This window comes from Sipha flava, unplaced genomic scaffold (genome assembly GCF_003268045.1).
Source record: "Sipha flava isolate LNK unplaced genomic scaffold, YSA_version1 73_pilon_pilon, whole genome shotgun sequence".
Classification (NCBI taxonomy): domain Eukaryota; kingdom Metazoa; phylum Arthropoda; class Insecta; order Hemiptera; family Aphididae; genus Sipha; species Sipha flava.
Genome location: NW_020273613.1, coordinates 2338171 through 2359803, shown reverse-complemented (window position 1 = coordinate 2359803; position 21633 = coordinate 2338171). Strand labels below are relative to the sequence as shown.

General features: G+C 34.7%; 1 protein-coding gene across 4 annotated transcripts in view; it reads left to right on the top strand.

The window, feature by feature from the left end:
* Window positions 1–21633, top strand: part of LOC112692311 (unconventional myosin-XVIIIa-like) — a 40075-nt gene that overhangs the window by 17750 nt on the left and 692 nt on the right. For 2 of the 4 annotated variants that reach the window (XM_025566938.1, XM_025566939.1), the window contains 10 exons: window positions 28–187; window positions 267–450; window positions 532–738; window positions 840–1061; window positions 17594–17866; window positions 17945–18034; window positions 18560–18961; window positions 19053–19207; window positions 19535–19658; window positions 19718–21172. In XM_025566938.1, coding sequence (XP_025422723.1) covers window positions 28–187; window positions 267–450; window positions 532–738; window positions 840–1061; window positions 17594–17866; window positions 17945–18034; window positions 18560–18961; window positions 19053–19207; window positions 19535–19658; window positions 19718–21172 — 3272 coding nt within the window. The other 2 variants (XM_025566940.1, XM_025566941.1) reach the window with 2 other exon arrangements.

Genomic DNA, 21633 nt, shown 5'->3' with positions numbered 1-21633 from the left:
TTATTATTATTATTATTATTATTGCAGCATTTTCAAATATTTTAAAGAAAGGGAATAAACCAAATGAATTTACTCTAGTTCATTTTCGCGAAACCATGCCAATAACATATAACATAAATGGATGGACAGGCATGTGCCGTGATTGTATGGCAAAAACTGCATTATCACTTCTTCATGATTCATCCAAGTGTGTGAAAGTATTTTAAATTAATTAATTTTTTTTTTTTTTTATTGAATGATATAAGTTAATTTATTTCTTTATTTAGTATTGATATTTCAACCGTATTCTCCAAAAATCGTGGTGCTGGTCTTACAAGTACATTAGCCATTGTAGATGGAACCCAGTCATTGAGACGTATGTCTAGTATTCGACGAGCTACATTTGGTAGTCTTAGTACAGCAGCTACACTAAAAAGAAAATTAACATGTGTTCAAATACGGTTTGCAGTGGTTAGTATTGTATTAATATTTTATTTCATTATGAACTAAAATTAATTTCATCTATCATTAAATGGTGATTTACTTTTTAAGGATGGACTAGTTGAAACTTTGCGAAGAACTGGACAGCATTTTATTCATTGTTTTATTGTACAACATGATGTTGGTTTTACAAATCGTACTGATGTTGCTGCTACAAGAGTTTTTCATTCCATGTATAAATTACAATCAATTACATTAAGTCCTAATTCTAATAAGTCTAACACAGAACCTGTTGATGTATCACTGTTGAGGCAACAGGTAATTTATATTGTTTAGTTTCAGTTTATTATTGGTTTATAGTAATGTGTAAAAAGTATAATTTTTTTTCAATTCATAATTGTTTTTTTTTTTGTTTTTAGTTGCGTGGTTCAGATATTTTACCAACTATTCGTTTTTATAAACAAGGCTACCCTGTTTCTATGTATATTGCTGAGTTTATTCGGAAGTTTGGTGTTTTTTTACCCAGTAATTTAAAAAATGATGATTCCAATAACACCATTAAAGATCATCGTCAGTGTGTTTTCGAGATAATGAGTAAAGCTGATTTGGATGAGTCGTTGTATAAAATTGGAATTAATCAGGTAAGGTTCAAATTTCTTCTTCGTAATTAAAAATTGTTTGAGAATATTGAATAATTAAGTGAAAAAAAGCAATGTTTTTAAAAATTAGTATTATTTTATTACTATATTGTCTACTAAGGCTGGTTATAAATTAGTTAAAATTAAAACTAAATGAAAATGTCAAGTTACATTATGAGTCATCAATAATTTTAGTCTGTGACTTTTTGACTTAATTTTTTGTTTTTTTTTAAAATGTGTTATTTAAATGTAAGTTTTTATTATTAAATATTATTATTATTACTAAACAATATATTATGTTTTGAATATTTTTATTTTAGATTTTTCTAGTAAAGAGTATTTCAAAAATTAAATAATTATTTAACAGATGTAGAATGTTTAAAGACTAGTTATATTGACTCTAACCAGCTTTTTAGCTATGATTTAGACATATGTGGAGTTTTTAAAAATAATAAGTACTTAGTAAAATTGAGTGTTAAAATAATTACTTAAATTTTTATTAATTTTTGTTTATTCTATAAATTATATTCAATTTCAAATGATTTTACCTCAACTGTAACTCAAAATTTTTACTTCTCATTTTAAAATTTAAAATAATCATTACATAATAATTAATTAGAGTATTATATATATTAGTGTGGTTGTTATGTATATAAATTATTATTTTTTTTTTTTTTAACAGATATTATTCTGTACTACTTAGATTTGTTGTATTACATAAGGGAGTTTTTTTTTCGATGGTTTTCAAATTGTTAATCCTTTAATAATTTTATTTGGCGTATGACTTATAGTTACATGCATTAGGCTAATTATAACATGGAAACGTGTAATAAATTTAATTGATGTATAAAAGATGAATAATAAATAATTAAATTATATAAAAATAAAACAAAAATAGGGTAGTTAGTAGTATGGGTAACAGTGAATAATATTAATAAGGTAACAAAACAATGTGTTTGGTATTAGAGTTTAAGTTTTAGTTCCTCCAGCTATTTAATAAATGTTCAACAGTCGATTCTGGGACCTCAATAGGTGTGGATAGGACATACAAAAGCTTTGTGGTAGATGATCTGCTTTTCTGCTCCACAATCACATTCTGATAAATTTCTCATACCCCATTTGTGCAAGGAATCTGCACATCTACCGAGCAAAGTTCGTATTCTATTAAGTGTGCACCACAGATTTCGCTGTAGGTGAAATACTGTGAATATATGTCCTGGTGATATGTTACTTAGAATGTTGTTGTTCTCTACCGTGGCTGCCCAATCCTTTTATCATGTGTATGCGCATCACAACTTGTATTTTTTCGAATAGGTACTTTCTTTTAATAACAGATTTGGATAGACTGACATTTTTTAGATCAATTTGGTCCTTTTTTACAATAGTCCTAAAACCAAAATTGACTAAATGAAAACGAGTTAAAGTTTGGTTTATAACTTTTGAATTTTTCGACAATCATCTATGAATTTTATGAATAATTCATTAAAAATTGCATGATAATTATTATCATTCAATTTTAAGTTTTTTTTTTTTTTTTTGTACTTGTAGGTTTGCAGCAGACATTATTAAATTATTTAAATTTAATTTTGAGGAATTAACTAACTTAAATTACGCCTTTAACGTTAATGTTAGATAATTTTCTAAGAACAAATTAAACAAATTTTCACAATTTTTATAATTTTAATAATTTCTATATTATTTGGGTAAAACAATTTTTAATAACTTTCCAATGAATTGTTCTAAATTTATCATTGAAATCGACGTATTACTTCTGGAATGTGGAAATTAATTTTGAAGCAGTGGAATTAATAAAATCATTTTTTTTTTAACCATTATTGAATTATTCAATAGTTAAGCATTTTTATGTATAACTATTTATTTTAAAATTTCAAACAAACAAACCATTAGTATCTAAATCTTTTCAACATTAATATTTCCTTTTTTCTTTGAAAAATAATTTTGTACGCATTTCAATTTTCTTTCAACATTGATGGGTGTGTAATATCAGTATTAAGAAAAACGTGCACGTTTTTTGTGTTTGGCTCTTAATCATTAATAAACACGGTCGACTAACTGTTAACATTTTGGGGCAAATGTTTTTAGAATAAATGTATGTATTACAGTTATATATAATACTTTATGGTATAAACATAATAAAATGTATTTACAATTGGTAGTTAAATTTAAATCTATTAATTTGTTAAGTTATATTTTATGTTACTTCGTCTTCAGTTAATTTTAATGTATCTATTATTTATCGTTGTTATTAATAGTACTCATAAAATTTAAATAAAAAATAAATGGCCTCTTTTTAATGTGTGATAAGAGATATATAAATGTAAGGATCTCTGGTATGATTGAATGAATATCTAATTTCAGTTATTATGTTCAGAATAATATTTAAAAGATGATTTGAGAGTATTTTACTTGTAGCTCAATTCAATTTTATTCAATTTCTATTTGGCCCACATACCAGTAATGTAGTCTTAATTCTTCTTAATGACAATATTTGTAGTATGACATAGTTTAAAACTATATATTTAGGGCTATTACACACCTTCATTTTACTTGATGATAATGATCTTATATAATAAAATTTTAACAGTATAATAAATAAATTACATGTTTAAATTCATAGTGTAAACATTAAATTTCGCGTAAGAATTAAATACAATTATTTCATTCCGAGTTTCATGATAAATTACATTTTTCTTTCTTATTAATCGAGGTTATACCATTGATTATAGGATTTATATATTTATTCTATAACCAATGTTTATACTGATTTATGTTATAGTCAGAATGTTAGCCTATTAATGCGTTCATATTCAGTTTAATGTAAATAATGATAACATTTAATAATAATAATAATAATTATAATAATTACTTATTTATTATTAATATAAAATAACAATCCCCCAGAGGCTAAAAGTACAGTAAATATTTATAATTATCAATTAGTACTAATTATGATAAAACATACATTAATAATTTTATTTATAAATACATGCTTTTGATGTAGTACAAGAATTAAAAAAAATTAAAATTATTTATTCGATTGCATATCGTTTTATTTGATTTGTTAAATCTTTAAAAATATTTAAGTATATTTCGTCTTGATTGTGCATTTATGTTAACTCGTTATTATTACCTTGTAACTTGTTCAGTCTGAAACAGACGCACTGCTATGAGGAACATTCTTTACATTCATTACACACTTTATATGTATATTATGGTTATAACATACTTGTCATAAATGTATTACAATTAGTATACTGTAATAGATACAACGTATACAACATGTCCTGTTTTAAATGAACATCAAACATAAAATTGTTAGACCATTATACAGATTTATTTATGCGACGATTCCGCAACATAATGAATGATGCGCTATTGCAGTACATAACAATGTTGGTACATTGTTATGTACTATAATGAGCTTCGCTGTTCCCATGTTTTACTAAGTGTGAGATAGCATTATACATAAAATACATTAATAATAATGATAATGATATAATGAGAGAAAATAGTCTGCACTACACTTTCAAATTTAATATGAATACATTTATGAGTACGATTGTTGGATAATACTTATAATAGTTGAAGTTTATTGATTACTATTTTTGACACCATGAAATAGATTATATCTAACGTTTTGCGTTTTAATATCTATTATTTCTATAGTAATACTTTATAATTTTTATTTAATTCAGAATTTGGGTAAATACTGTATTAAGTTTACTATGGAAAAATCGTACGCATGAGTGATGATGTGAACTCTCAAAATGTTTTCAAAGCTTTAAGCCTTTTAAGCAAAGTTCTAGCTTGCAAACTAGAAACTAAAAAAAAAAAAAAACATACTCGTATACTACGCTTCCTTGTTTTGTTCTAAAGTCTTATACATTTTTGGTCTGATACTAATTCGGAATACAATTTGATAATAAGGTTTTAATTTAATAGCAGGTATTTTATGGCAAAACTAATAATTATATTTTATTATGACATTAAATATTGATGGTTTAGTATTAAAAGTTACGTATTATATATATATTCATAATTAAAAATATTTGCTTTTAACTTTGAATTAAAAATGGATTACTTGAATTAAATAAATAATTTATTTAACTAATTTTATTATAATTTAATACAATTATTTATATTTAAATAAAGTTAAATCAAGCATTATTTTTATAATTTATAGTTCTTGTTTTGTAAAAACTTAAAATGAAATGAAAATGTTTTGAGTGAAAAGTAATAACATTTTTTATAGTTGTTTATATAATAAAAAAGAAGAGCCGATGACCTTGTCTCTATCATGTATGAGTAAGTGATATAACCACAAAGTCATGCACGTCTGAGCAGTAGTATGAAATGAAAAAGTGAAAATAATTATAGGTAAGATTGGGATACCAAAGAATTGTGTTCATCCTTTATTTTTATTTAACAATAAACATTTTACAGAAAATTCAAATAATGTTCGTAATTCGAATTGATAATAAACTATTGTTCTATTAACAAATAATTTTAAAACTTATTGAAAACTTAAACTTTTTTAGTTTGTATTGTTAGTTTATAATTAGTAATGGTTTATTATTTTTATTTGAGTAGTTTATGTTTTATTATAATAAAATATAAAAAATATCTTAGCTATAAATGTAAACAATAATCTTGATTAATATTTTATTGAATTGATTTATAAATTTGTTATGTAAATATATTTAAGGACGAAAGAGTATTTAATAGTGCCAGCGAATTAATCAGTATTTGATCGAGATTTAAGAATTATTATTTTGTAAAAAATAATCTATAGTTTACCATTTGTGGTTCATTTCCAGTATAGTTAATTAATTTAATTTTTTTTGGGAAAGTGTTTCAAGATTATTTACTGGTGGGATTGTATATATTTTGTATATTTGAAGATATTATATTATATATATAATAAGCTGTATAAGTTCACATTTCTATCTATTTATTTATATTTTATGAATTAAATGGTCAAAATGTATATTTTTCATTTCAAAATGTAAACATAAATTTGTTTTTTTTATTTGTCTGATTTTTATAATTTATAAATTTTCAAGGAATTTATTCTTAAAACATAGTAATTAATATCTTTTATTTTATTAGTTTAGCAGGAAAATATACTTGATCTTAAAAAAAATTAAATGTTCATAGATGATCAAGTAATTTTAGTGGATCTTAAATATTTATCGTTGACCGATTACTCACGGAAATGAAAATAATGATAGGAATTTTGTTATATATATATTTGTTATACATTCATTGATATTTTATACTTTCATGATTTACTTTCTTGATTCATTATATTTTTATTGACTTTTAATTATTTTGTGTTTTTTAAAAAAAAAATTAATTTTTCACGGCTAATGGTTATGATAGAAAATAATTTACAAGGAAATATTTTTAATAATTTCAAGTAGTGTTATAAAATTGTTGTTTGGCGTTGATTTTTAATTTCAAGTATTGCAATACTTTTAAATACCTGATTAAATACTTTTGCTTCGTCACTTAATTAGCTTCACTGCAGTGTTGGTAATTTGTCATCGTATTGTTTCATATCCGTTCTAAACCTATAACTGTGTTACACGCCTTAAGGTTATAACAAAACTGGACTGCCAGGGTAGCGTGAATACTGATTTCCAAATAGAGTTTAAAAAGCATCGATGATTTTTTTATGGTTTATTTACACTCGCAGTCAAATGTGGCAAATTATTCAATAATAGAAATTAGTTGATTTTATTTAATGTTCGTCAGACTTATACACATGAAAAGGAAAAATATATTTTAAATAACTTTTAAGTCCAATGCTTCATACAAGTTTTCACATATTAAAAATAATACAAGTTGAATTATGAAAAAATGTCTACGTTGTTCAAATTAGAAATAACAACCTCTCTAATCTAATTCGCTTAACTTTCCAAGTAATTTGAATAAACTACAATATTGCACATACGAGTAAATTCGAACTTGGTCTATGTGATTTCTCATCGTAATTATAAACCTTTTTGCTATGAAAGCCCAGAAAAATCATAATAGCCGTTATTATATTGCACAATTTCGTGTGGAACTTTTAGTGAAATTTAGTTAGAACGAAAATAAATATTTTTGGCAAAACGTCAAAGAAGAAACAAATTACACTTGTGCTAGAGCACCTCCACGCGTCCTATTTGAAATGGTTAATAATCCTTAACGAGATTCCCTTTGTCGTTTCTCGTTAAGATACGCGTTATTATTAATCGTAAGAGTTCGTACGTGTGCACGTGTGAATCGTAGATAATATGTTGTCCGTGTACTACGCGAACGACTGCGTAGCCATCGATTTGTAAATATTTCTAATACGATTTATGTGTAAGTACCTGTGCTTGCATGCATCGTGAAATCACACGTGTTCGCGCGTATACATACTTACCCACTGCCGAATGGTACAATCCATTCGTGTTTAAGTCTCGTAGTAATCAGGTCAAACGTAAAAATGTGCGAGCCGTTAAACGAAAAACAAAATATTCGTGACGACCATCAGTCGCCGTGTCGGCCTCTGGTATGTAGAAGGGAAATAATAATCATCTTGCTGTTTGCCGATCGGTCGGCCCGCGCGGGGCTGTTCGATTCGACCGATAAGAGAGCTTTTACAGACATCTTCCGCAGTCCATTATTATTGTGAATGCTGCGGGCGATCTTGCGCGCCGTGTGCTAGAAAAAAAAAATAAAAATACGCGTTCCCCGGCAATTTACTTTCCAACAATATTCACGTGCATGCATTATAATATTATCATGGGAGGCCGCGGTGTTTACTTTCGGTCCAACGCGGTGCGATGATTCCCATTCGCGTGAACATTTGCTCGTAATTCTTTTCTTGAAATGCACGTGTATGTATTCGGAATGCGACCTAAGTACGGACTATCCAAAAGTGTAAAAAAAATCTGGAATTAAGCTATATAAACTCGATACTTACTGGAATTTTAGATTTTGAAATTTAAACATTGAAATTGTTATGTCCTTGTACTCATTTGAATTTAAATGGTTAAACCTACATGTTGTAACGGTTTTGATATTTTGTCGATTTTGTTAGATGATTTGAAATAAAATTCTAGTTCTGGCTAGTTTTTGAACCGTTTAAGCTAACATATTAAAGGTAAGTAATGCATTAATTAAAAATTTGTTAATTAAAAAATTAAAAATGCAAAATCCTGATTTAGAGCGAAATTGGGATTTCAAATGTCTAGGTTTTCAAATTCCAACAATTTAATACAGTTTCCCGTCGAAAGAATGTAAAATAGCGGTTCCCAATCCTTTGAGTTGTGCAGACCACCAATTTTGTAAAAAAATCTTTAAGGCCCATCAATTTTGTAAAAAAAATCTCTGAGGCCTATCAATTGTTATACATATGTAATATGCACATATCATGGTTAATAACCATTAGAATGGTTTATAATTAATAATTAATGGTATATATTAAACGGTACATCAGTTAACGTATTACAAAAATAATTAAAAAACAATTGTTTATCAAAAAAAACTTTATTGAACCTAACTATTTAAGAAATAAACAATTTAATGTGATTTTTGACATTGCTTGTCTCCCACGAAAGAGTCAATGTTTGGATTAAAACTGGATAGCTTTAGCCTTAAATCACTTAAAAAAGCTCGTTCGGACAGATAGGTTGTCGAAACTTAGCCCATCGAGTTTTCAAGTGCGATTTTAGGATTTACTGGATAGTCTTGCCGAATATCTTACTAGAATGGCACTAATGGTGTAGTTAAAAAAACGATTTTAGAGTCCGATAACATCAACGATAATGTTGATATTATATGGTTCACGACCCAGTACCACGCTGCTAGCGGCCCACGGGTTGGGCACCGCTGGTGTAGAACACGTCAGCGACGATGGACAACACCTCTATGGGTGGTGGAGGATATATCGAAAACCCACGGAATCGACGGGGATTTATAGCACCCGAGTACGCACGTCGTCTTCGCGTTACGCAGGAATGTCACGATTTTTTTTTCCCCATACTCCTCGTATACGCTCGCACGCGGCGTTATTGTTGTTGTTTATTATTTCGTTTTCGTTATCATTATTTCGGCACGACAGTTGTCGTTTTGAACATCGTACGTACGGTTCGTCGGTGTGTCTAATGTGTATATGTTATTGTTGTTGTTGTTGTACGTTTCATTGGTCATTAGCTCGCGCGACGCGTACGAAGGTCGTTGTTCGGGCGCGAAACTAGTTTTCGATACGTGAACACCACACGGAGCGCGAAAGAGCGCCCGTGAATGGACCGAAACGGTGGCGGCGTGGTGGATGACCAGAGAGAGAGAGAGAGAGAGAGAAAGAAAGAGACACACACACACACACATTGGCCGCGGCCGCCGGACGCACGGACAGTTAGGTCGGTTGATCTGGACGCGCCGGATGTGTCGTGTACAACCTTGCCGATTGTGTTGTCGTGATCGCGTGTCGAATTCTGCTGCCGTGATGCGCCGTGCGATCGTGTCGCTCGACCTAAGTGTTCTGTTCATATGCTAGTAGCGTCGTCGCAGCTCCGGTGGTGGCGGTGTTTCTGCTGCTGCTGTTCCTCGCTTTTGGTAGTGCTGCTGTTGACGCAGCAGGGACCGTCGCTGCTGCTGGACCGCGTCGTCCCATTGCTGTTGGCGTGGGCGATCATGCCACCGCCCGCTACGGCCGCCGCAGGGTCCCGCGTGCGCGAGACCAAAAGAGCTTTGCTCGGCCGTTCAAATGGCACCGATTGCGGCCGGTTCCGGGCGTCCGGGTCCCGTTCTCCGTGCGTCGCCGCCGTGCCCGTCGTGGCCAAAGGGACCGTGTCCAAGATATCGGAGAAATTCCAGTCACCGCCGGCGCCTCCTCAGCGCACCAACACCGCGACCACTCGGATACCGAAACTGCAGCAGCAGCAGCAGCAGCAGCAACAGCCCCCCTCGTCGGGAGGCCGTAGCGCGTTGCCGCGGCCACCGTTGCCGCCGCCCGTCGTCAAGTACGAGATAAAAAGGAGACAGGAGAAACTGTTGGGCGAGCTGCACCGTCGCCGCGTTGTGATCGCTTCGTCGTTCGTTTCCGGTCGTCTCCCGGTCGGCGGAGCAGACAGCGCGATGTGTTCCGACTGCGGTAGCAGTTCCGATTCGGAAAAGTCCGTATGCCTCGGAACCTCTATCACGGTCGCCTCCGACGCGTTGGACGAGTCGGATAAGCCCGGGTCGCCACTCAGCTCGGGCTACGAGTCGGTGGAGGAGACGAACGCGGCCGTGGCCGACGATGACACGACGTCCGTCGCGACCGCTGTGCCGTACTCGTGGGTGTTCGGCGAGTGCCAACACGACGGCTTCGAATCGGTGATCGCGTCGTCGTCGTCCTCGTCCTCATCGGACGGGTGTTACGTGGACGACAGGTCCCCCGCGGCCACCGTCGCGGAAGATCGACTCGAACGGTTCGTGACGTTCGTCTCGTCCTCGCCGTCGTCGTCGTCGTCGCTGTCCACGTCTTGTCCCGCTTTGACGAGCGCAAAGCGGCACCAAGACGTTGCCGACGACCACGACGACGGCACCACTGACATGGCCGAAGCCGCAGCGGTTCGCCGTCGTTTTGGAGGAAACGACGTAACGATGCCCGGGCAGGCCGTCAACGGGTACCTGTCGCCGATACCCGAGTGTTCGTCCACTGAACCGAACAGTGTGGAGACGGTCGAGGACTGCTTCTACACCGGCAACAAGGTACACGCGCCCGTCCGTCGTGTTCCGTTCGGATTGCGATCGGCTAGGTGACATAAACGCGCGGCTCGTCGATCGAAAACGCGCTTGGCGCCTTCCGCGACATTTTTACATTCGTTCCAATGGTTTCATATATATTTTTTCTCCCCGTGTTTTCTCGCATTTACGCTCGTGCGTAATAATCATTTCGGTCGACATTTCAGTTCGTTGTCGAAAACGTTTTTCCGTTTTCGTATTTACATTCTCGACGTTTTCACTTGATCAAATACACACACGTCGCGTTCGTAATATTATTCTATTTATTTTACCGATGCTCCGAGTGTTTGTCGTCACCGGCTCGGCGTTTTTGTTCGTTTTGCAAATGCTCTCAAAAACGACGCATTACCCGTTGTCGATTCACCCCGCCGATGAAATGTTGTTCACCCCAGGTCATTTCGACGAATAGCATTACCCGGCGAAGGAACGATTTCGGCGATCCCGGCCAACCGCGTGTATTATGCGGTTAACGGTCGGTTTGACGATAGCATATTGTTTTCGTATGATAATTATTTAATAATTATTTTCATTGGTTCTATATTAAAAAAATAACAATTATTCAATTATGAAATACAATGAACTTTTGCCAAATTATGACCATTAGTTTAGACTGTATATAAACCGCGATTAAATGTTTGTTCGTCTAAAGGTCGATAGAAACTGCGACAAAAATGATAATATTTTATATATACCTACTATATACTATGTTACACATACAGCTTCGATAACATATACATATATAATGTAAAGATTATTTAAATGATCCATATCTACATGTTAATGTGTACGTTAATCGTTCAATCAATAATATGTCGTATACAAATTATTTGAATTCTTAGTTATTTTTATAGTCTTTTAGATGTAGGATAACCGTCGCAGTTTGTGGAATCGCATAATTTTTTTACCTCGCTGCGTTTCAACATTTAATAGGTTTTCAGAAAGTTGTTTGTTTTGATGAAGTTTACCGTTCATCCACTCGTCTCCATCGTCTGCATAGTTCCGGCAAAACTAAACGTGCCTCGTATAGTTTAGAAATATTAAGCCGACCATACGTTTTAAGGCGTGCAGTAATTTTGGCCGCTCTATTAGTTTTTAAAGTTTCGCGTTTACGTGATACACACCACGCGTTCAACAAACGTTAAGTACGCATGCATGTTTACCGGGGCGAAAGAAACCGCTCACGGCGCCGCGCGGCTCTGTAGGTAATCGTATCGAATAGATTTCGTTCCCGACGCCTTTTATACACTACCCATCATCGTCTTCGCATAGACTGGTTTCGAGTGCGTTTTTACTATTCGTAGAACACAAAAGGTACATTGAAATAATACTGCCGTTGATTATGTTATAACGCTGCTCCGTCGCTGCTGCGTGCGCGCTAGTTAGAATATTGTTATTACGTAGTAGGTATACAATAGATTTATTACAGAGGTTCTCAAATTTTTTTTTTTTTTGTTCGCGGAACCCTAAGATGGCGAAAAAACAACGGAGTAGCGGATCTAAACCATAACTCGTATGGAATTACGCGTCGCTGCCGATTTGCTGTGATTAAATGTTTTCTATGCTCGCGTTTTATTTTTAGTACATGTATGAGCTTCGTATCAACTCCGTGGGTTTACTTACTAGTTAAGTTACGTCCAGACGGCATGGTTTTAATAATGTCTTACGACGTACGACGATTTTATACCAATTTATAACAATTCAACTAATATCTGAACTCGATTTAGTTCTGATGTGCTCCGGATTGCCGCTAGATTACTCTCGTCGGACCATAGGGCTCTGCGGAGCGCGGATTGAGAACCTCTGAATTGTGGTGCCTATGTGGTACACGACGGTGGAGTATATACGACGACGTGCGGGAAATTCGTTGGTCGATTATGTTGGTGCCGCGTGGGAGAGATGCGCGTCAACGGCAAGACTTGTACGCTCGCGTTTTTTTCAAGGGTCTCTTCTCCGCGGCGGTAATGATGTTATGCTATTGTTCGTGCTCTATTCGATGTGTTCATCACGAAATGCGCGCGCCGACGTAATATTATTTGTTCAATATACGTGCAATTAGTTTTTATGTATTGATGTTTCGCGTGCCAGAACAAATATGCGATTTCCCGTTACAGAGACGACCATCGACGGGATTAATCCGGGCAAAATAATAGTAATAATAAAGAAAAAACTGGTTTGCGGGCCGGTCTAAAGACGTGTAGAATAAGTCGGAATAAGAGACGGTACTCGTTATTATAATTTATTCACAGCTCGTACCATGAAAACATAAACTACAATATATATTTATTTATATGCAATAATCGTATGTATGTGAGTTTACGGTGTATAACGGGGCTCGCGTATGTGTTGTAAAACCGAACTAAAAAAAAATTGTGTCAGACGATTATATCGGTTTTTTCTGAATTTTGTTGCCGTTTGGGTTGAAAGCATTCGTTTAAGTGCGCTATTACCGTCTGAACTACTGTTACGCGTATATGTTATTGATTTGAACAATATAATATAACAACATAAAGAATATATCTATCTGAATATAAGTATAGTATCTTCCAGAGGTATTTTTTTTCTCGTTAACAATTCTATTGCTTTAAAAACAACTTAAACTTTCAACAGCCGTGGTTTTCAACGTGTATAAAATGTATAATTAAGATATGTACGGCATATGTTATTAATACCAATTCATTAAGTATCTTAAAATAGAACATTCTACTGGACTCTTTTCGTTTGAGATAAAATTAATAAACAAGTGAATATATTTATGCGCGTATGGATGGTTTTTTCAAATGCGTCGTTGCGTTCATAATTCAACTTCAAAAGAACATAGTTCCATTAATTTTTATTTTTCTTGAGCTTCATGAGATTTTAGTGTAGTATGAATATTTTCACACATAGTTTCGGGTATATTTGATTTTTTTTTCCCTAGATATTTCCATGTGTCCAGTGATAAAATATTGTTCGATATTGAAACGAACGATATTCGTAGTAACGTTTATGGAACGTATGAGCATAAAGTATGAACTAATATTAAAAAAAAAAAAAAACTTCATCAGTTCTAAGCACCAACCGCCTTTTATAACTCATTAGTTATTACCATTATATGTACACGTATGAGGTTAGGATATATTCATTTTTTAACATTGAAAAATTACGCGTCCGTTGTGTTAAATATAGGCCTCGGAGCGTTCACCGGGAGACCGAATGCCAATATTAACGGCCACGGTTTAGAATTTTATTGCTTGAAATACTTAATTGGTATCCACCATTATAATGTAGTTAAAATAATTTTCATTGAATATAATTAATGTTTTTTTTCTTCTAAACATCAACAAATTTAAATGTAAATGTATATAGGTACACGTATGTAATAGGCCTGGTATGTATTTTTCCACCCAAAAGTGTTACAGAATAACAAAAATTTACTGGAATAAAAAATCACGTATGGTTGTATGATAAACAAAATACTATGCGTAACTATAAAATGTAAGCCAGGAATCCATGTTAAACTGATAATTAATTAATTAATTAAAGTATTAATTTGAATTGATTAGTCCATCATATTAATTGCATGTAATTAATAATATTTATTATAATATATTTATAATAATTATAAATAATAAATATATTATTTAGTTTTCACTATTGCTTGTGAAAATAAATGTCAAAATATCGATTTAAAGTTAGGTACGTTTTGGGATAACTTTTTCCGTTACGATTTTTTTAAACTTTTATTGGCTTGTTTGTGTACCTATATACAATTTAAAATGTTTATCTTATTGATGTTAATTTTTATAATAATCGAAGAAAACCATATAAGGGAGTTTGAACTCTAGGTTTCTACATATAATGAAATGTATGAATTTTAAACTAATCGTTAATAACAATTGACATTATATGGCCTAATCTGAATCGAACTTGTTTTGAATAAGGCGTTCGAAATGGTATGAAAACACGGGGATATCGCTGTGTAAAATATAGTGACTGTATAAAATACCATAGTAGCTAAGTAGTTAAATAGTTATATTATCCGTAAAACAATGCATAATGAAGACAATACGTCTAGGAGTGTTGGCAAAAAATATCTTTGAATTTAATAAGAGTGCAATTAACCAAGTATTAGTAACCATCATAGCAACTATTGTGTACGTATCGACAACGAACAAAAAAGACATTTAATGAATTCTGTACAACGTATGTAATCACCTAAGCAAATATTTATCAATACGCTATTTTGACGTTTTTTTTATTTTAATAACATATTATTTTAAACGCATGATAAATTAACTAATAATAGGTTGTACAGTATCCCGTGAAAATATTCCTATTGCTATATCTTTTAAGATAATGATGAAAGTAATTTTTTTTTTATGACAAGGACCACAAATATTCGTATTTTAATTAAATGATTGTGTTTTAGTAGAAAATTTATAAAAATACTATAATATTATATACTACTAATATTTGATTACTTTCATTGATGCCATGATTTCGTATATATGATTATGTATATATTTTTTTTAGTTTACAGATCTAAAAACAAAAAAAAAAATCATTCGTGAGTCGTTTAAAATATTAGCATTTGATTATCTTTGTTATTTCATGAAAAATCGCAATGTGTATATATGTGGGACATCCTATGTATTGTTAAACTTTTTTTCCTAATTAAAGTCCTTGGTATATCTTCATTTGTTTAAACTAATTTTAAAATGTCACTGTTTATTATAACATCGAAAATAATTATACTTGAAATATTTTTGTATTTTATAAATATAGTTTATAAAGAAATGGCCGTGTCTCTGAAAAAAAAAAATATCAATAAATTAGTATTGTCAAAGAATAATAATATTATGTATCAGTGGTCTCTAACCTAAGGCTCGCGGACCGATTTCTGTCTGCCAAGTTTACTCAAATGTTGTCAGTATTATTCCAAATCTAAAAAAACGAGCGCATGAAATGATTTAAATATTTAGCTACACTTACTTATGTGGATATACGTTTAAAAAAATTAAATACGTCAAATTTAAACATATTTAACTAACTTAACCGACAAAAATTTACAAACGACGCTATTGACTAAAACAATAAAGTAAACAAAGGGGTAAAGGAGACTTAAATTTTTTTTCTCAGAAATTTCTGGTAGGGGCTGAGGTCATATGTATATATATATATATATTTATGAGGCCCCCATAAATACACTCCTAGTTGGGTGTCTGAATAATTTCCTCTCAACAGTTAATACCCCAAACGAGTGAGACAACTTGTCCATACCCAGAATCGCTTTACAATGATAACAGTGACGTGTTATCGTGTACAGTGATGTCTCATTGTCCGGTTTACAAATTGATTTCAACGTGGTTGTAGGTTTATCTCTTCCGGTGAGGATGACGTAGGTACGCATGGGTAGTGACGCGATGAACGTTCGGGATGCACAACATGTATTTTAGTGCTCGCATCTCAATTTTTTCACCGTAAGATAACCATCTCTTCTACGTGAAAAGCATTATGGTGTAATTTCTATGCACGCATCTAGAGACACGCGGATAACGCTACAGGATTAGAATTAGACACGTACTACACTGTTGTATCAAGTCTTCTTCTGTTTAAAACAGTTGTGCTGTGTGTTTTCGACTGTTACCATTTTACCATTTATCATCATATGTTCCATTTCCGTAATTAAAAAACAAAAATTAATTTTAAAACAAATTATTTTATAAGAAGTAGACGAAGAACAAGGCATCATAAAATATTTATTGCCAAATGAAAAAAAAAAGTTCATGAAATGTTCAAAGCTAATAAAACTGAAGAATTTTTTAGTGTCCGGATATAAAAACATCTATGGTAAGATGAAACCAAATTCAGGGAATTTTTTAGATAGAACTGGGATAAAGTAAAATATATATCAAACTGTATATTTCGACATTTTCATCAAGCTTCAGATTCTCGGATCGTGCGGCTTTTGCATCTTGACTGTTTTTCAAGCGGCCGTCGCCGCGTGTTGCCTGACGCGTTTGTCCACCGTGATAATAGGAATCGTTTACATAAAAAAAAAAAAAAATAAAGTTGTACCTGCGCGGCCAAATTTCAATCGCACCGCGTCGCCCGCGCGTCTATACGTATGCATAGGAATCTCACTTTTAGGTTGTATGTTTCATAATTTTGTGGCTTTTGCGTATATTTTGAGATTTCGAAATTATAAATTCACACATGTTTCAGTACGTTTTAAAAAATTAATGTTAACAAAACTGTATTAAATTTTAACCTTGCGTATCAAGAACACATTAGCCACGATGAGTGTGTGTTATGCTTTATGGATAATGAGGATTTTTCATATTAACGTCGACGTCTTTGACGAATGTGGAAGTTTGTTAATTTCCATCTCACGTGCCTCCGTTATTTTCACTTTTGATTTAGGGCTAATGTCTCACGACCGGTCGTGGATGCACGTGTCACGTTAGAACATTAAAACAGCACTGAACGCGGTTCTATTGTTATTGTTATCGTAGTTTGGTGTTGTTATTTTTCCGCGCGGCTTAAATTGTTTTTGTTTTACAATATCACGAATTCTTTACTTGAGACAAATTTAAAGCGTTGAAAGTGCATAGCGTAATTTCACACGGAACGAAGACGATGGGCGAATAACATATTGTTTCTTGTGTTACATATGGCGTATAATATATCAATATAAACGAATAAAAAAAAAAAAAAAAACACCAATTGTACAATCGTAGTTTAATTGCCATCCTTTTTTGTTGCTTTATCAGATCTTTTTCCGTGCCACCGTCCTTCAAACTCTAGAATCACAAAGAGACGAAAAGTTGACAGACATCTTCACTCTTCTACAAGCCCGTTGCCGTGGATATCTCGCCCGAAAAGATTACGCTAAGCTCAAAGTGAACGACATAGCGATACGATGCATACAGCGGAATGTCAAAAAGTTTATGATCGTCAGGGACTGGCCGTGGTGGCGATTGTTGGTCCGAATTACGCCTCTGTTAAACGTACACCGGACCGAATACGAACTCAAGCAGAAATCGGTGAGTGCATTTGTCACCCATCGCGATGTGATTATTGAATAGGTGTATGAGTTAGTATATCATTTTGTGTTTTTACAGGACGAACTGGAACAGTTGAGGAGTAGAGTGGATAAGTTGGAACAAGAACGGTCGCAGTTGAAAATGGACAACGACAGACTTGAACAGAGGGTAAGTGAACAATTTTTTTTCACAGTGTATTTTATTTTTATTTTTTCGCATTCGAGTATTTGCCGTTTGTTGTCTGGCCTGTGGCCAAATGCATTTAATTTCCTCCCGGGGCCGGTCTATTTTTATGCGACCGATATTTTAAGACGAGTCTAACTATCAACAATAGACTAACTCCTATTTCATTCAACTGACTGACATTTCCCCAAACATTGATCATAACGTTCTCATACATTCCCGTAACAACACAATGTTCACTCCGGCATTAATGAGAAGACGATACGGCGGCGGCGTTACGCCGTCGCGATCGATTTCACGTTCTTTATCGCCGTTATCGTATCGGTCCTGTCACTCGGCCGCCGATCACAGATCGTCGGAATTTAACGCGAAACTTCTTGAACTCCTCCAAGAAAATAAGGTATACATATTATAATATATAGTATAATACATATTTCTATGTTATCTCGTATGGTAAATGGTTTTTTTTTTTTTTTAATTTCAAATTTGCGCTTTTTGCGCTGCTTTCAGTTGGCCGAAACAACGGCTGACTTGGCCGAGGAGCATTCCACTGTAACTATGATATCTGAGCGGCTGCAGTTTGAATCGGCCGAACGACAACGCCTCGAGAAAGAGCTACAAGAAACCCAAACCATCAAAAATCAATTGACCGAGACGAATGAACAGTTGGAAATGCAACTGCTATGCATGAGATCCACCGATCCTTCGTTGATGTCCTCTTCATCATCTGTAGCTGGAACCATGAGTGACGATGATAGTGCTGTAGCGAATAGCGATAAAGGTGACCAGTATTATAGACGGAGATACGAACGAGTTTGTCGAGAGTTGGATTACGCTAAGAAACGACTGCAACAACAGCATAATGATGACATGGAGCAATTATTAGCAATGAAAAAACAGCTTGAAAAGAAAGTGAGTATACTTATACATTTAATTAAATTGTAGTTAAATATAATATTACAATTTTATTATTATTAATAATTCATTGAACATAATTTTCCAGATGGCTAGTGTTTACGAAGACGTAGAAGAACAACGTCAAATAGTTGCTCAATGGAAACGAAAAGTTAACAAATTAAACTCCGAATCAAACGACCTTAAACTCATGCTAGAAGAAAGTAACTCGAGAAATAACTTACTCGAAAAGAAACAAAAGAAGTGAGTTGCTCTCTCTTATATAATAAACTACATTGTCATGTAGTCGTAAGCGAATAGGAATTAAAAATAATAATAACTATCCAGACTGTTATACTTTAGTGTTGTAATGCTTGCGTGGTATGGAAAAATAAATGTTATATCTAATCTTACTTATCATGAAAAGTAATTATAGTTTAGCTGTCAAATAAAAACAAAACACTAATGATATTACGCGGAACACGCTGTTGATAGTGAATAAATGATAAACTGTTGTATTTAAATATATATCATTAAATTATCAAATACGTTCAGTGTTATGTTAATCGTAGTTATGCATTGTTATTTCAGGTTCGATTTAGAGTTGCATTCATTACAGGAGGATTTAAAGAAGGAAAAAGCTCAAAGAGAAAAAATTGCCAGAGAAAAAGATATGGCAATGTCGGATAAATTTTCAATGGAACAATCGCTGAGCGTAATTATTTCTTGAAATATTCTAATATACATAAATAAATAAAAATTTTTTGATTACAGAGTATCAAATTAGAGTTAGAGCTCAAGGAACAGAAAGTCGTCAGTTTGAATCGCGAATTGCAGGAGTTGACTTTCAGTGGTAACACTGAGGAAGAGGTGGCTGCGTTGAAGCGTTCGAAACATCAATTGGAGAGTAAGCTCAAAGATCAAGAAGAAGAGCTAGACGATCTGGCAGGTCAGGTGCAGCTATTGGAGCAGGTAAAAACCAGGCTTGAAATGGGACTCGAACAGGAACGCAAGGAACACCGACGAGAATTGGCTCAAAGAGAACAAGAAAATGAGGAAACCCGGTGTTCCGCTGCGAAGAAAATTAAAGCATTGGAGTGCGAGATCGAAAACGAGCACGAGGAGAGGACGGCCTTGATCAGGGAACGCCACGATCTGGAAAGACGGTTAGTGGACTCAGAGGACAGGGAGCGGTGCCGGAGCATGAACGACCAAGAGTCCATCGCCCGGCTGCGGAGGGATATGAAGAAGTTGAAAGCACTGTTACGTGACGCGCAGACGGTGCAGGAGCAGCGAAGTGACAGCCAGGCGAACCGTATAGCCATGCGGCAGCTGCGGAATCAGTTGGAGGACGCGGAAAGCGCTAGAGACTCGGCGATCAAGGCCAGGACGATGGCCGAGACAGATTTGGCGGAAGTCACGGCTTCATTGGACGAAGCGCAGGCAGCCAAGCGAGCAGCGGAAGAGCGCGCATCAGCGCTGGCTCGGGACAAGAACCACTTGCAGAGCCAGTTAGACGAGAACGAGGAGGAACTGGCCGAGGTGTTGAAGAAGTACCGGGGGACGGTGCAGCAGTTGAGCGTGGAGCAGACGGTGCAACAGGAACAGGCGAGCCGCATCGCCGAGCTGGAGACGGACCGGGCCAATCTGCAGGAGCGGCTGGCCGAGCTCACGTTCCGGTTGGACAATATGGAAACGCACGGCGACCCGGCTGGATCGTTGAACCTGAAACGTTTGCAACTGCGCGTCACCGAACTCGAGTCCAAACTGCAACTGGAACTGACCACCAGGACCCGGCTGGAAGTGCAGATAGCTCGGCTGAAGGAGATGGCCGAACGACTGGAGAACGAGCGCGAGACTGCTCAGTGCAAGGAGAATGCGGCCCAGGAGACGGTACGCAAAATGCAGCGTTCTTTGCGCGAGGCGCGTGAGTCGATGGCTGAGAGGGAGTCCAAAGACTCGGTCGACGTGAACCGGAAACGAGCTCTGGAGAAACGGGCCGAGCAAGCCGAGTCAGAAGTGACCACAGTCAAGGCCGACCTGGCGCTTGCGTTGCAGCGCATTGATGACTTGCAGGCCGCGATGACAGGTGACCTCGAAGACGACGACGACGAATTCCAGTCGGACAGTGATGACGATGACGACGGAGACGGAGACAGCGACGACTCAGTCACCACGTTCTTGGCCAACCAAGGCACGAGAAACACGTCGATCCTACAACAACCAAAAGTGAGTTGCTTGCGGTCGGATTTTGTGTTTTCCTTAATTGTGTTTACACGCACTGATTAAATAAAATAATCAGTACTTGAAAGTACTTTTTGTTTTTGAAAAACCATCAAGTCTTGTGTTGGCAGTGCCGTAACTAAACTACTCGAGGCCTGTGTGAAAATCTAAATATTGACGTCCCTAATCATAATGCAATAACCTAGAAGGGTGCGGGGCAAATGGTATTGGTAAAGTTAATTAATAATATTGGTTTCATTAAAATAAATTATATATTGATATTTTCATTCCAGTCATTAGATTTTTTGAGTCCCATAATATAACATGAGGCTCGTGGCTTAAGTGCAATGCATACTACACACTTAGTTTTTACGGTACTGTACTCATATATTGGTATTTTTTTTTTTTAAAATGAGTGAGGTAATCGCAATTTTAATAAAACCGTGCGTGTGAAATCAATACTATGG